General features: G+C 27.6%; 1 protein-coding gene across 5 annotated transcripts in view; it reads left to right on the plus strand.

The window, feature by feature from the left end:
* Nucleotides 1–4,526: 4,526 nt before the first annotated feature.
* The window catches only part of LOC127289465 (protein pangolin, isoforms A/H/I/S), a 194,249-nt gene continuing 181,082 nt past the window's right edge, over nucleotides 4,527–17,693 (plus strand). The window contains exons 1-3 of one of the 5 annotated variants that reach the window (XM_051317410.1): nucleotides 4,532–4,768; nucleotides 4,877–5,662; nucleotides 10,037–10,115. In XM_051317410.1, the coding sequence (XP_051173367.1) occupies nucleotides 5,495–5,662; nucleotides 10,037–10,115 (247 nt within the window). In that variant the 5' untranslated portion in view covers nucleotides 4,532–4,768; nucleotides 4,877–5,494. Of the gene's footprint in view, nucleotides 5,663–10,036; nucleotides 10,116–17,693 lie in introns of all 5 variants that reach the window. The other 4 variants (XM_051317412.1, XM_051317413.1, XM_051317409.1 and 1 more) reach the window with 4 other exon arrangements.

Below are 17,693 nucleotides of genomic sequence, written 5' to 3' on the forward strand. Positions count from 1 at the left end.
GGAAAGACCCCAAGTAGAAATATCCGTAGCTCGCCGTAATTAAACACCGGCATGGTACTGATCCAATACTGGCTGTCGGTATTGACTTTCAGTACTGGCAGTGTACTGACTAATACACCGAATCAGTACTATGTCGGAGGTAAAAAAATATTAAAACCAGTACTGGCAGTACACTGTCATTCACACCGAATCAGTACTATGTCGGTGATAAAAAACATTAAATGAAAAAGTCTTTAAATTATTTCAATAGGTAGAAAACGATGATTTTTAATTTAAAAAAATGTATATTAATTTCTTTCGAATACTTTCCCTCAAAATTTTGGATGTATTTGTAATGTATTATTATATACCTATATAAAATATATTTATGTTTTTTTAGTTATTTTAGTACTCATTGAAATATGTGCATTAAGTTATTTATCATGCATACAATAACAATAAGTTGAGAATTTTTTTCTAATAGTTTTAAAAATAAAGCAAATGTAATTTTTTCACTGTAATTTTTAAATATTATTAATAATTAAATATTAAATTTAAAAAATTTTTCACCATTCATATTTTACAGTCGTCTTTTATTAACTTATTTTTAATTATGTAATTCATCAATCATTTTTGTCTGTTTTAATATTATTTACGGTAAAAATAATTTATTAAAAATATTTAACTGAAATTGATATCCAGTTTTATTTCATTAAATCTTTGAAAAATTGAAAAAATTTTATGAGTTTAAAAAATTTAAGAATAAATTCATTTTATTTTCGTGATCAATAGATAATACAAACTTTGAAATCAAACCTTTTGTATTAGGTGAACTACTTCAAGTCAGCACTTCAAGCCAGCGCGGCTGTGCGGTATGCGTATCTGACTTGCGTTCTAAGGGTTTAGGGTTCGATCCCCCATGCGTGCGAGATTTTTCGTTCTTAGTTTTAAGTGTTATAAGTACAATATTTGTTCATGTGTAATATCAATTATTAAATAATTATTAAATTAAGTATAAGTGCAAAGTAAAAAAAATTAAATATTATGAATTTAAAAAAATAAAAAAATTTACAACACAAATTATTTTTTGTAAAATAATTTATTAAAAATAAAATAATTTAATTAATATAAATGATAATTATTATTTTAATTATTTATTGTTAATAATATTTTATATATTCTAAATAACATTAACTATTATTGGCTTCACATTACCTGTTCGTGGTAAAAATGGGAGTAATAAGCTAATAAGGATGAAATTTGCATTGGAAAGCGTGTTTTAGCATTTTGTAAAAAAGTGAGATTTTAAGTCCGAATGAGTACTTTGCCAGTATTATGCCAGTATTATTCTAGTACTACGTTAGTACTGGTGAGCGGGACAAAATCAGTACTGGACAGCGTTACCAGCCAGGGTTGGTCCACTACTGGCCCAGTACGGCAGTCAGTACCGTTATACTGACTGGCAGTGTTGGGTCAGTACTATGCCAGTGGCACATTTCTACTTGGGACAAATTAAATTTTAATAAATTCTAAGAACCTTACAGAAGCATTTTCTTAAAAAAATGTGTAAAAAACTTTATTTCTAAAGAATTTTCGTCAAAAAAATGTATTTCTGGAAAATTTCCGGAAATCTTTCCACGTGGGATGTTATTGGACTTGGCGCGTAACTCGTCCTATTACTGGGCCAATATTGGCACTGAATCTCAGAAATGTTAATTTGACAAACTTGAGCTGAATCTCGCCCCGTTAATGGGATAATATTGACGATATTTCCAATTTTCAGAAATTTTAATTTGACAAACTTAAACCGAATCTCATTCCATTACTGGCTCATCAATGGCAAAAGTTTAGAATCTTTTACAGTAAATTCTTTTTGTCAACGATGAAACGAATCTCGGCTCAATAATGGCACAACGACGACCGATATGTTAAATCTATTATGGTAAATTATTTTTGTCAATAACGAGACACATCTCGGTCCAATAATGGCGCATCAATGGCAGAAGTTTTGAATTTTTTACAATGACTACAATTTGTTAATGATGAAATAAATCTCGGATAATTAATGGCTCAACAACGGCTAAATTGTTTAATCAATTTTGACAAATTATCTTTTTAAAACTGATACAAATCTCGGCCCATTAATGTCACGTCAATAGCAGAAGTGTTTTTATGCTTTTGCGGTAAATTAGCTTTCTAATAATGAGACAAATCTCGGCCCATTAATGGCGCATTAACGGCTGAAATGTTCCTCAGATGCAGCTTATGAAAACATTTTTGTGTTTATATTAATTAGTTAATTAATTAATAATAATAATTTTTTTTAAACTTTAACAATACTGAGTCACTAATGGCTGCCAAGATTGGCCCAGTAATGGCGTCTAGCCGCGCTTAACACCACAAGACTCGGCCCAATATTGCTTGTCAAAATTTTGTTCCTTTTATTTATTTTTTTCTACTTAATTTTTGAATTTTAAAATTTTTAAATAATAACGTAAATTTTATTCATATTAATAAAAAAATGGATGAAATCAGATAGATACATGGGACTTTCTGTGATTTTTTTTTAATGACATATGACTATATGAGGTTACCTTCCTTGACAAAATTAACCATCAGTAACTTACAAGAAGATTATATATAAATGCTAAAACCCTCACAACAAAAAGGTATCTTAAACTAATGTAGGATATCCTGAAAACGTTCATAGGATATCCTAGAATATCCTGATGAAATCCTCAGAACATCCAAACCGCTGTAACGTAAGATATACTTAGGATATTCTGGGATATCCTGGGGATATCGTGGGGATATTCTTGGGATAAACTTGGTATATCGTTAAAATATTCTAGAAATATCGCTAAGATCTCCCTAGGATATCATTATGATTGAAATTTTGACTATTTGAGATAGCAATTTTTTGATACAAATAGGTTTCCCGTGATTGTCAATCATCTTTCAAATCTGGGCCTTAAAGTTGATAATTAAAGCATATATTTAAGCCAAAAATGCGATTTTTGACACTTTAAATTCGTTTTTTATGGGACTGACCGAATGAAAAATTTTTGTTCTAACACACGCACCGAAAGTACTTTAGATATCTTGGAAATACATTATAAATACATCCAAAAAATATGTTTTCCATTTTTATTTAATTAATTTGTATGTTAGGGTCGTTTAATGGATACCTTAGGGACATTTTCAGAACGACTCAAGGATATTCTGACCCTTAAGATAATATAGACATACTGTGGATATCCTTAGGACGTCCTAAGGACATCCCTAATTATTCCAGGGATATCCTTGGGATATTCTTAGGACGTCCTGAGGATATCCTTGGGACGTTTTAAGGATACCCACAGGATATCCTAATAATATCCGGGGAAATGATTAGGATATCCCTGGGACGTCCTAGGGACATCCTTAGATATCCCTAGGATATCCTAACCGTCATTACTTTGGATATCCTTAAAGTATCCTTAGGATATCCCTGGGTTATCTCTAGGATATCCAAGGGATGTTTTTGGAATATCCTAGGATATCTGGTGCTTTGAGGGAAATCATTCTTTTCTTGAGTATTACTATCAAAAATCTTACAGAAGCATTTCCTCAAAAAAATGTATAAAAAAATTTATTTCCAAAGAATTTCCGTCAAAAAGAATTTATTTCTTGAAAATGTCCGTGAATTTTCGGAAATCTTTCCACATTTTCTGTATACTATGGCAGACATTACTTGGCCAATGTTGGGCCGGATTGGCAGTCCTGGAATTTTTTTTTCTGCTAATATTTTAAAAATTTATTACACTCTCATATAGAACAACAGTTTACCAAAGTACATATTAACCCAATAACTTAAAATTTCTCAATGGCTTTTTTTTCTCGAGAGAATGCCTCCTCGTATATGTAAACAGATCTAAAAATTCGACTCGGGTCATTTTCGGTTTACAGACGGTCGACTGCCGGTTGCCAGGCAATAGAATATAACAGCATCCGAGGTACCTATATGTAATTCACCGGTATAGTGTCCGTTTGTGAAATTTCCTTCTAGTTTTTACTTGCAATAAAAATTTTTAAGAAAAACAATAAGAGAAATAAATTAGTTACACAGTAGGTATAAGAAATTGAATGAAGAAAAAGAAATGAGAAAAAGAGAGAGAGAAAGAAGACGCAGACACAAGGCAATAACGAAACCAAGCAAGAGAAGGCGAAATAAACGTGGGTTAGGAGCGCGGCGCGGCTGTTCGTGAACATTCGTAAGCATCCGGATGAAATCGGGTAACACTGTATGGAGAGAAGAGACTCTCTCGCACTGTTGCCTGCCATGACTGGTTCAAGGAGGTGCGCAGTGGTCGGCATCGGAGAACATAGAGACTCCGAAGGGAAGCCGTCGCATGAAAATCAAACGCTGTGATTGGTTGTCGCGTGGGAGAGCCGCCCGCCTAAAGGCCTAAGCAGAACTAATTCTTGAACGGGAACGCAAACGGAATGGAACGAGTAAGAGAAGGACAAAGATTATGTCTATCCTTCTCTTACTCGTTCCATTCCGTTTGCGTTCCCGTTCAAGAATTAGTTCTGCTTAGGCCTTAAGGTCCGCGACAGTGGCATCAGGCAGTCAGCGCCGAGCACCCAGTGAATGTGCTTGAGAAAGAAAGAGAGAGAGAGACAGACAGAGAGAAAGAGAGAGATAAAGATGAATTATTTTTTCCGACTAAAACTTAATATAACAAAATTAAAAAGTAATTCAATACCGGTAACAAGTGCCAAAATGTAGGCGCCTAAAAAATAGCAGGTTACTTTTTATTATCTCCTCGGATTAGAAAATTGTCACGTGCGGAGAATTGGTTCTAAATAGTGAATGTGGTGTTAGTGAGTGAAAAAAAAAATGTTTTTGCAATAGATAAGAGAGAGAGATACATTACGAGCGTTACCATGGTGTATACATATTTCTAAGTCGCGAGTGTTTGTTCGTCACAGACTATGTTAAACATGCAGGCGTTCCAGATGGAGAATGTATATATACAACAGCATATATGTGTATGTAGAAAGTTGTATGTGAAGCAAGTCGCCGCTTGTCTTCTTGGGGCCTAAGTGTGCGTGAAAGAAGGTGCGCGCCGCGTGCGGGTGCCAATGCAAATGCGCGCAACACTCGCTATTTCGCATAGAGTGACAAAAACGAGTACTTGCTGAGCTTATAGTAGTACCTTCTTCTCACTGGCGATAACAGCGGAAGCCAATACGAAAAAGGGCCGGAGGAATATAAACCAGTAACAAGGAAGGTGAAAGTGGAGAAGATTGGAGTGGGGGGTGAGGGTATAGATGTATATATAAATACATACATACAATGTGTGTTCGTGTATATGTATTTCTGCATTAAAAAACATATACAGGCACAGCATTTTTATATTTATTTATAAATATAGTTTATACCCCGAAAGTCCATTCTTTATCACAAACCACGAGAGCCACTCTTTTTTTCTTTGCAAAAAAAAAGGCGACAATCACTTGTTTGTCAATTATGCCACTTGTGAACAGTAGTGGTGGTGGTGGTGGTGGTGGTGGTGGTGATGATCTCGGCAGCGAAGATGAGGTCAAGGTCTTTAAGGATGAGGGCGAAGAAGAAAATAAAACATCAGAGAATCTTACTGAGGAGAAGAGTTCCCTCATCGACCTTACGGAGTCTGAGGTGCTTAATATTTAACAGGACTCGCAAATATCCCAAATAACACAACACAATATTGCACTCCAATGTGACGAATAAGGAGAATCGACACATAACCTCAAAAAAATGGTTTTTAAAACTTTTCAGAAACAATAATATAAAATATTTAATTATATTCGGCAAGAATATACAATCTCTACAATCACTTGTTAAAAGTATCCCACCCAGAAAAAACATTTCTTTGATACAAAAAAAGTTTGTTTCAAATTATCTTTGTTTTAAAGAAACTTTTTATTTAATTCAAATAAATGTTTCTTTGACTCGATATCAACGTTAGAATTTCTTTCTTTTAATGCACAAATTTCTTTCATTCAAAGAAAATTTCATTGATTTAAATTTGCTTTGAAACTAAAAAAATTTCTTTAATTCAAATTTTCTTTGAAACTAAGAAGCTTTATTTGTGTCAAAGAAAATTTTATTTTAAATAAAAGAAAAAAAAGTCAAAGAAATTTTTTTCTGGATGATGTTAAATAAATAATAAATTTAAATTATATTTATAGAATAATTTTTTTAAAACATTTAACAATTAAAGTTTACAATTGTAAATAATATTTCACTAAACATTGTTTACAAAAATTGAAATTTTTTCTGTTCTAAAAGAAAAAATCAAAATGTTTAAAAAAACTAATTATTTAACAAAAGATTTTAACTTAACATAATTTTTTCGTAAAATTCTATAATCAAATCTTCTAAAACTGTTTGAGTTTTGTTTGCGTTAAAAACCATTTTTCAATTTTGAGGTTATGTTATGCCATCCTCCTTAATATTGTGGTAATGCGAATATTGCTCGGAAATATTGCGAATAATATTATTTCTTTATTTTATCCCAGGAAACCATGAGAACAATCATTTAAGTACAATACAATTCAAAATATACACAAATGATAATATATAAATTCATAAATTAATTTTTATCTAAAGTTGAATAACAATGATAAAGATAAAAATATAACAATCTTTTTTGATTATAACAATAGAAATCATAAAACATCCATCCAAAAACAAACTCTACTACTCTCAAGAAAACAAAAGTCTATCAATTGCAGAGTGGTGTTAACTAGAATAAGATTTGTTTTAATATTTGTTAATATTGCAGGGATCACAGTAGAGGTTCTCTTTTCCCCCTTTTTTCAAAAATCATTATTTTTCTCTTTTTTTCAATTAATATTAATGAAACCAATTTTTTAATTATGTTAAAAAATTATTGTTTAATAGAAACTTCCTTAAATATAAATTCTGTCAAATCATAATTTGCTGAACTAGAGAATCTGACATAAAAAATCGGTTAAATAGAAATTTTCCTAAATAAAAATACGTTCAATACAGAATATTTATTTTGAACCAATTTTCTGTTATAATAAATTGAATCAAGTTTTGTTGCATGAGAATAATTATTTATAAAAATAATAATAATTATTATTATTCTAGTGAATAAATATATGACGCTCCACAAGAGAAAGGACCTTACGTCAAAAAAATTTTTAGGTTATGCAATGAAAAAAAAATTTATTTCATTTAAATAATCAATTAGGTACTTGACTATTATTAAATAAATATTTACTTGAACGAAATAATTTTTATTTAAATTAAATAAATTGTATTTAAACCAATAATTTCTGTATATTTCAAACAAATACCATCTCAAATAATAATTATTTGGTTCAAGTAAACATTTATTTGATAATAGTCATGAGCCAAAAGTTTTGAACGTTCAAATGAACGAATTTTTTTTTGCAACTTCTTTAAGTACGAGTTTTATTACAAAATATTGTTTTAAATATCTAAAAAGAAGTTATTAATTTAATAATTGTTCAGTTTACTGTTTTATTTTACATGGCCATCAAAATTTTTAATAATTTATAGATTGAAAAAAATATTTCGTTCATTTGAACGTTCAGAACTTTTGGCTCATTAATAGTCAAGTAACCGATTATTTGAATCAAATACATTTTTTTTCAAAGTATGTTTTTGTGATGGTTTTACCTTGATAAAAAGTTTCTTTTTAATTACATAAAATCAAAAATTTTAATTTAAAAAATTTTTTTAATGTAATGGTGACTTAAACATCAATATTTTATATTAAGAATGAGTATTTTGACTTAAAAAATCACAATGAACCTAAATTTTTTTTTGACATAAGGTCCCTTCTTTCGTAGAGCGTCAATGCAGAATTTTTATTTGAACTTTTTTTCGGATAAAAATAAAAACTTCCTTAAATATAAATTCTTTTAGCTCAACATTTTGAGTTGAATTAAAATTCTTTTAAATCATTAATGAATTCGTTTAAAATGAATTCAGGTTCAATAAACTTCTGTTAAATTTAAATACAGTCTAATGTAAAGTCAGTTAAATAAAAATTCAGTTAAGTAAAAAATTTGAGTTACCTATAAATTCTTTAATACAAAAAGGCCGTTAAAAATTTTATAAAAATTCTGATAAATCAAAATTTAATGAACAGAAAATATGACAAAAAATTCGGTTAAATAAAAATTATTTGGTATAGAAATTTGGGGTTAATATAAATGAAAGAAAATAAATATCTAATTTTATAAAAGTAAAACCTATTTGATTAATTAATAAATGATACTAAACTTTAGTAAATCATCCCATACATATCTGAAACTTGACATAAGCTGACCCATCAATTTTGGAAATATTTAGTTGCGCAATGTTCGAAACATTCAAACTATTTAAAACAGTTCTAATTTCTTAATATTATTAATATTATTCATTATTGTAAATAATAATCTTAATTTTCCAAATTCTCTTTTTTTACCTAAAATTGAATAAAAAGTTTACTGTGATCCCTGTTTTCAAGTTTTATTTATGTGATACTATCTTTTTTATATTTGGTCAAAAATGTAAAATTGACGTATTTATTTAAATAGAGAACATTTCGTTCTACCGACGCGACGGTGAACATCCTCAGTAATATTATGACATAATTATTTAAATATAATGAAAGGAATTTAGACATATGATTTTGAAAGTGAAAAATATTCACCTATCACATTACTTAAATGAGTAATGCCACTATTAGCAAAGACAAGGATAAAAAACAGTAATTGATTTAAATGTGACAATAGGGAGTTTTCATGAAAAAAATTTAATGTTTTTTTTCAATGAACTCGTAAATATGAGTATTTTAAACTATATATTAGCGTTAAAAGTTATTTGTTTTAAATTAAATATTAAAAATTAATTTGAATTTAAAAAATATTTGAAAATATCAATGCCAGAAGAAAACGATTTTTATTGGTTACTCGATCATGACGTCACAACGGTACGCATCGTCTGCTTTGTTTACATGTTTCACAAATTAAATGCATAACATATTCTAAATCATTTAATTTTTAATGTTATGAAAATTAAATGTGTCCTAAATTATTATTTCTGTGATAATAAGTGAAATGCCTTGTAAATTAAAGCCAGGATTATGAAAATAGTTTCTAATTTCAATTTCTTAATTTTAAGGTTATGTTCACAACTTTATTTCATTTTCATTGCATTTTTCATGTTTGTTTGTATCTACATGTTACAAAATAAAATTTTTTCAATAAAAATTCTTTCATTAAAGTAATCTTGAAAACAGTGAAAATTTGAGTTTATTGATGGCACAATCCTGACGTTTTGCCACTGTCGCCTGAAATTTTCATTTTATGGCGCAGGAAAAAACAATTTTTCAAGTGTTTTAATTGTAGTACTATTACACAGTGACACAAAACACGTTTTATATTTATTTCCCTGCATGTCAAATTTGATTTTAAAAAAATCTTTGTTTTTATACATGAAAAACTCATATTTTATTGGTACCGATATGTGACGTCACGATACCGTCGGTAGTATTCGGCTCTTTTCGGACCGTCTTCGGTACTTTAAAATTATTTAAAACGTTTTTATTTAATTTAACGCTTATTTTTCACTAAAAAATTATTAAAAAAATTTGTTAAATCAGATTTATTTACTTTTGGAAATTTTTATAAATTTTTCTTTCGGAAAAATGTTCGGGAACGATCGGCAATATTTCGAGCAACTATAGCAAATATTGCTAGTTAATATTGCGAATATTACCAGATAATATTTGAGGAAACATTTACTTTGATGCAATATTGTAAATAATATCAACTATTTTTAATTAAAAAGAAAAATATATTGCCTCAAGGCGAAAATAATAATCATTATGTCCGATCATTATTCACAATATTACCCTGCAATATTGACACAATATTGTGCTACATTTGGGATGTATCATTATAATACCCTTTTTCTTTATTTTTCATTCTTTTTCAAAAAAAAGTTCCTTTTTAGAAATCGATGTGCGTGTCATCTGTGTTACAGGAAAAAGGATCAATCCCTAGTGGAAGCTACGTAACGACAGGCAAAGCGCCGACTAGGTCTGAGCTGAGTCCTGTTTTCGGTGAGTTTTATTATTATTATTACTATTACTATTATTTTTTCAAATGCATTTATGTCTAGTTTATATCTTAAATATAATGTTAAAAAAATAATTAGTACCAAAATACATTTCATACATGTTTGTAAATATTTACATATTCGAGCGCGCGAGATCTCGAAAGAGACTTGAAAGAGAATACGATATCAAAGATGGAACTGTACGCGATAGTTGAAACATTTTTAATTGAAAAAAGACAACAAATAGTAAAAAAAAATTTTAAATGAATAAAAAAAAATTTTTAAACGTTAAAGAAAATACAGTAGAAGAAATGGTAATAATGAAATATTATTTTTTTTTATGTATGTTTCTGATGAATATAAAAGTTTTTAAAATTAAATACAAATTTATTTATTTCAACTATAACTCTTCTAAAATTCAATTATTTTTAATCATTTTTATAATATTCTTTCAAAATTCAATTGTGTGAAAACATTTTTTATTTGAAAAATTATTTTTAAATTCAATCTTTGTCTGCAATTTCTAATACATTTTTCTAATTAATTTTTTAATCACCAAAAATTTCAATTAAAAATCATTTCAAAAACTTTAATTTAAAACGTAAAATTTAATTTATCTCTAAAAATGACAACTGTAAAATTTCCAAAATTTAATGATTTTAAATGATTTTTTTTATAATATTCTTCAAAAACTCGATTTTGTGAAAGCATTTTTCAATTAAAAACTTTTGAAATTCAATTTTTTTCTGCAATTTCTAATAAAATTTTTAGTGATATATTATCATCAAAAATTTTAAATTAAAAATCATTTGAAGTTCAATTAATTTCAAAAATCTAAATTCTAAATCTTTGAAAATTCAATTACTTTTAAAAAATGTTGTCTGCACTCTAAATCTGAATCAGTGAAAATTTCACTGAATTCAAATCAGTGGCTTAGTTTTCTTTAATTCACCAGTGGAATTTCACTGAGAATCAGTGGTTTTTACTGATTCCCAGTGAAATTCCACTGATGAATTAAAGAAAACTGAGCCACTGATTCAGATTTAGAGTGTGAAACAGGGTATTTTTATAAATTTCATTTCGCGAAATTCCATGATTTTTTCTTTTCATGATTTTCAAATGATAAATGATAAAATTTCCAAGACACTTTGAAACTCACAATAAATATAAATTATGACGAATTAAAATATTGAAAATGGGTCATTTTCAACGAACGTGTAAATTCAAGTCTTAGATCATGAAATTAAAAAAATTCCATGATATGATCACAAATTTCATGAGATTTCCATGATTCCATGATCCAAAAGGAATCCAGCTAAAATTATTTGATAAATTATTTTCAATTATGTAAAATTTAATTAAAATTGTCTGAAATTTAACAAAATCTTTTGAAATTTAATTATTCCTCAAAATTTCAACTACCTATAACATTTCCAAAATTCAATTATTTTAAAAAATTTTAATATTTCTTTTAAAAATTCAATTATTTAAAAAAGTTTGAAATAAAAATTCTAAAATTGAATTGTTTTCAGAATACTTTTTAAAAAGTCCTACTTAATTAAAATTGAGGAATTAATAAAATGGATTTAATATCTAATAACATTAATTACTTAAAGTAAAATACTTATTAACTAATTAAATTCAATTAAATTTATCGACTTTTTCGAAATTTAAATCGAATAAAACGAGTTTTTGTGTGTTAAAGTCAATCTGAGGTTTGTGATTTGAATACAGTTTATTTTATTCAAATAAAAATTATTTTGTCCAAATAAAAAATGTGTAGTTCTAAACATTCCAATGACCGAAAAATTTTTCACTACTTTTTTAACTTCAAATTTTATTATAAAAATTCTACATCCAAAAATAAATTAAGACTAATAATGTTTAATGTACTTTTTCTTATTTTTCATTTCTGTAGTCTTTAAATTTGAATTAGAGCTATACTAATTTCAATTAGTAAAAATTTTCACCTAATTTTTAGTCACTTTTTACTAAAACTTTAGCAAAAAAAATTTTCAAACTACTAAATCAAATAGTAATATTTTGCTAAAAAATTAGTAGCTCAATTTTTAGTAATTCAAATTTTATTTTAATTCTTCGGGATTAATTATAGGACAGTGTTGTACGTTCAGTGTTAAAAGTTATAAAATAATTATTAATAAATACTATTAATCATAAACATTGTTTGCTTGTATATTTTACGTATATACTTTTTTTGTTCCTTTTGGAATATTGAATTAGAATGAAATTAGACATTCACATGAGTTCAATAATTTTATTTATTTAAGTCAAATATAGATTTATTTAAATCTGAAAAATGTTTTTATTTTACTTAAATAAATTTTGTATTTGTGATAAATAATTAATTATTTGACGTAATTAAAGGGATTTTAATTTTAAATTAAAATACTTACTCATGACGAATAATTGAATAGTTAAAACAAGTAAATTTTTAGTTTCAAAAAAATATTTTATTCTTGCAAATAAATATTTATTTCAATTCAATAACAAATAAATAATTTTCATAATTAATTCAAAGCACTATTTATCAATTATTTCAGTATCAATTATTTCATTTATTAGATTCAAGTAATTTGTATCCATTAAATATTTATTTGGTTCAAATACATATTTAATGGATAATTTATAGTCAAGTAAATGATTTAATTGGATCAATTAATTTTTAATACAAATTTTTGTTCAGTGATAGTATTTAAAAGTATAAATGTGAGTGTATTAAGAATGAAAAAAAATGTCAAAAGAGAAAAAATTTTTAAGTAAAGGGAACATCATTTGAAAACGAACAAAAAATATAGAGAACTTAAATGAGGAGAAAATATAAGAAAAAAAGAAATAACAAATACAATTGAAAATTGAGAGAAAGAATTAAAAAAAAAGAAAGTAAAGAATTAAGAATAAAGTGAACAGAAGCAACGAAGGCGACCGCATTTAGCGGAGACGTCTGAGGCGCTAGTGAATCAAAACAAAAGATTTCGTTCACATGCATGTTCAGATTACCAGAGCTTTAAGAATATATATGTAGAATTAATTGAATATCTGTAATATACTGCTGGTCAGGCTTGTTGGATTTTCTTAAGGGGTTAAGGTTAGTTAGCATTTTTTTTTCTTTTTTTCATTTTCTAAAAGTAATATGACTCATTCAGAATATTTCCTGAAAGTTTTAAGTCGATTCTTGTGAGTTAAGTAGAGGCAGAAGAGAGATACAGAATCTTGACGGTCACTCTCTTTTGCATTGTTCGCCGTATAGAAACTTTAAACCTGTCTTTCTCGAAACGACATTTTTCATGTTGGAAGGTTCGGATTATATTCAAAAACTCCGCAAATACTTTTTTTTCTATCTTTCTCAAAGATCAATAAATACAATTTTATTTTATAAATATTTTTAAATAAATTTACAAAAAAAATTATTATTATTATCATATAATAATATTATAGAGGCGTAGAGAAACTTTGAAAGTAAAAAAATTTCAAAAATTTTGCTCTAGAAATTTTTCTCGAAAATTATTGAAATTGAAAAATAAAAAGTACAAACGTTTTAAAATTTAATAAATTATTTTTACATACAGAAAACAATACATATAAATAAAATTTGAAGCTAAAAAAAGTAGTAAACAAATTTTTCCATTTTTCTCAATAATTTAAAAATTAAATTCTTTTCATTATTTTTAAACTCGTTTTTTCAAATTTAATTCTTTGAATAATTAATTATACTTTCTATAAGTCAAAAAAAATATATAAATAATTCAAGTAAAAAATCAATTTACTGTGAAAATAATATTATTTAACAAAATGATCTTTACACAATTTGAAATTAAATAATTAAATTTGCAAAGAAATTAACAAAATATTTATATTCAAAGATACTCCTATTTTATAATAATTAATTTTACATAACAATTAAAATGAAAATGATTAAAATGTTATAACTAAATTTAAAAATAACACAGGCACACAAAAAAAGTATGTATTTTGTCTGAGACACAACACTAATGTATTGCCATGAATTTTTTCCCGCTGAATCCGAATTCGAAGTTAGAATTGTCAGATTGGCTCAAAATTTTAAGCAAAAACTCAAAAAATGCACTGAAAAAAATGTTGCCGAGAAATTCAACTACCATTGGGTAGTTGACTAGAAAGTAGTTAAAATAACTACTTTTTTAGTTAATCTAATCATGTTCATGTAGTTAATGTTAATTTTTTAGAAGTTAATAAGTAATAGTTGATTTTACGTAAATATGTAGTTAAAGTTACAGTTCCATAGTAAAATTAACTTTCTTAAGGTAGTAAAAACAAGTGGAATTGTAGTCAACTCAAAATTTGAAGAGTAGTAAATCCAACTACTATTCACCAGTTATATGAAATTTAGTAAAAGGAATTATTTTCTTTAATTAATATAACTGCTTTTTGAGTAGTAAATTTTTTATTAATTTCTATGATTTTATAGGCTTCAATAAAATTCTTGATGTAGAATTAACAAGTCGTCTGTAATTAAAACTACTACTTTAAGTAGTAGAGTTTTACTATTTTAATTAATTCGATAAACTTAAAGAAGATTTTTTATGTAGAATTTACAAATCGTTTCCAGTTAAAACCACTACTTTAAGTAGTAGATTTTACTACTCAAAGTGGCACAATAGGCTTTAAGAACATTTTTGTTGTAGAATTAACAAATTCTTTGTGATTAAAACTACTATTTTAAGTAGTAATTTTTTACTATTTTAATTAATTCAATAAGCTTGAAAAACGTTTTTCATGTAAAATTTACAAATCGTTTCCAATTAAAACTATTACTTTCAGTAGTAGCTTTTACTACTTAAAGTGGTATAACACAAGATATCTTGGGATATATTGATAATATCCCGCAGATATCCTAGAAATGTCCTATGGATATCAAAAGGATCTCTTAAGGATATCCAAAAAATCGGCGGTTTGTATATCCTTTGGATATCCCATGGATATCTGAGGATATCCACAGGATATCTTCTGGATATCTCTATAGACTTTCATAAATGTCCTCCAGATATCCCATAGATATCGTCAGGATATCCCACAGATATCATCAGGATATCCCATAGATATCGTCAGGATATCCCACAGATATCATCAGGATATCCCATAGATATCGTCAGGATATTCCACAGATATTTTCAGGATATTCTCAGTGTATCTTCTGGATGTCAAGAAGATATTCTGTGAATTAAATTTTATATATAAATAAAATAAAATGCAACTTGTTTTTCGAGAAAGTTGTTTAATTTGAAAAATTATTAACTAATTTTTTTCTCATTCGTGATTCATTCCTTTATTCATATGCTTAATATTTTCAGAAAATAAATTGGCAATAAATTCCCCGCAAATAACGAATAACTATTAATATTAATTATTTATTTATTTAAACATAAACGGGTTACAAAAAAACCCTTTCGTACAGAAGTACTTAATAATAATGGCATACAAAGCCTAGTTACAAATGACCAATTAAGGTAATATACATAACGCTAGGCTTGGCTGTATAACAATTGTCTCAGACTAGAGATAAACCTGGTCAGTGAGGCGTCAAAAAAATCAAGCGTACCAGAACTAGTATTAGCCTCTCTGCTTATTCTTGCAATCAGAGAATTTTTCGCATAATTCGTTCTATGATACTGCACATAAAAAAGTGAAAGATATCTAGACGATTTCGTTGGTACAGAGAATTTAATCGATGACAAAAGTACTGAGCAATTCGTGTAATTGTTTAACAACTTGTACAAAAAAATTAAATCTGAATATAAAAATCTAGTGACAATTTTGGGCAAATTCAAACGATTTCGTAATTCATCATAATTATGCTCAAAAAAATTGAAAGGTATACCCAATTGTCTTGCCGCAAACCGAAGAAACCGATTCTGAACACGCTCCAATCTTATTAACAAATATGCATAGTATGGCACCCAAATAACTGACGCATACTGCAATATGCTCATGACGAAAGCAAAAAACAAGATTTTAAGAGTACGCTCATTTCGAAACAATTATACATCAAGTGCATGAGTTTATTTAAAAACTTTGAAAAATGCGTTTCAAATCTTCATTTAAAATAAATTAGAAGCTCATAAGATTTTTGTTTTTATTATATTATTATTCATTATATTAGCTTAACAATTTTAACCTTTAAAAATATATGTTGAGATATTAAATATCCCATGAATATCCTAAGAATATCCCATGGATATCCTGCGATATAATATCCAATAGATATTTTGTGGATATCCTATGGATGTCCTGTTGATGTCCCACAGACCGGCGGCTTGGATATCTCAAGATATCCTGGGAACCATTCTAGGATATCGACCATTGATATGGATATCCTTTTGTTATGAGGGTAGATTTTACTGCACTATGCAATTGAACAACTTATATAATATAATTAAAAGATAAAAAATTTACAAATCAAAACTTAAAAAGGATAGTTATAGCAACTAATAAAAGTAGTAAAAATGACTACTTTACATAGTTAAATTACCAATTGGACAAGCAGAAAGTAGTCTTGGAGTAGTTTACAGACTGTCGTAGCGAGTGTGCGTGGTTAGTCGGTTAAGGTATCGGATAGCGAGCGTTAGGGTCGTGGGTTCAATTCCCGTCGGTTAGAAATTTTCTCTGTTAGGTACATTATGGTCAGGGCATAAAATAAGCGTCAGTATAGGAGAGAGGATGAAAAAGTCAATTCTACTGATAATAAACAATTATAAATAAAAAATAATTTTATTTTCCTATTTTAAGTAGTAAAATCTACTACTTAAAGTAGTAGTTTTAATTGCAAAACATTTATTAATTCTACAAAAAAATGTTCTTAAAGGCTATTGAACCACTTTCAGTAGTAAAGTTTACTAAAAGTTGTAGTTTCAATTGCAAAATATTTATTAAATGTACCAATGTACCAATGTTCTTAAAGCCTATAGGCTTTAAGAACATTTTAGAAAGAAATGGTCAACCCAGGGTAGACCCTGGGAGAAGGTTCGAAGTAAGATGTAAAAAACCTTGGCGAAACCATAGGATAGGGTAAATACATTCCCTGGGAGAACCCTTGCTTATGATCGTTTCCTATGGTCTGGGAAATGCCTGGCTGAAGAGCAGAAATACATTTCTTTGATTGTAATGAATTAATGCATAAGATAAAGACAAAACAGTTTTGACCCTGGGTTAACCATGGCAAAACATTTTTTTCTTTTTTATTGAATTTTTGTCACTTTAGCCCTTGGCCATGGTTCATACAGGGTAAAAACATTTTTGTCTCAATCCACGGTTCGCCAAGGGTTAAAGACAGTGACAAAAATTCAATAAAAAAGACAAAAAATGTTTTGCCATGATTATCCTGGGTAAAAACATTTTTGTCTCAATCCATGGTTCGCCAAGGATTAAAGTGCATTTATTTCATTACAATCAAAGAAATGTGTTTCTGCTCTTCAGCCAGGCATTTCCCAGACTCTGGGTTGACCATTTCTTTCAATATATATTGAACCACTTTAAGTAGTAAAATCTACTACTTACATCTTGAGTTGTTTTAACATTTTTAAATTGA

The sequence above is a fragment of the Leptopilina boulardi genome, unplaced genomic scaffold (genome assembly GCF_019393585.1).
Source record: "Leptopilina boulardi isolate dan_hultmark-lab unplaced genomic scaffold, ZJU_Lbou_2.1 LbouV2_41, whole genome shotgun sequence".
Lineage (NCBI taxonomy): Eukaryota > Metazoa > Arthropoda > Insecta > Hymenoptera > Figitidae > Leptopilina > Leptopilina boulardi.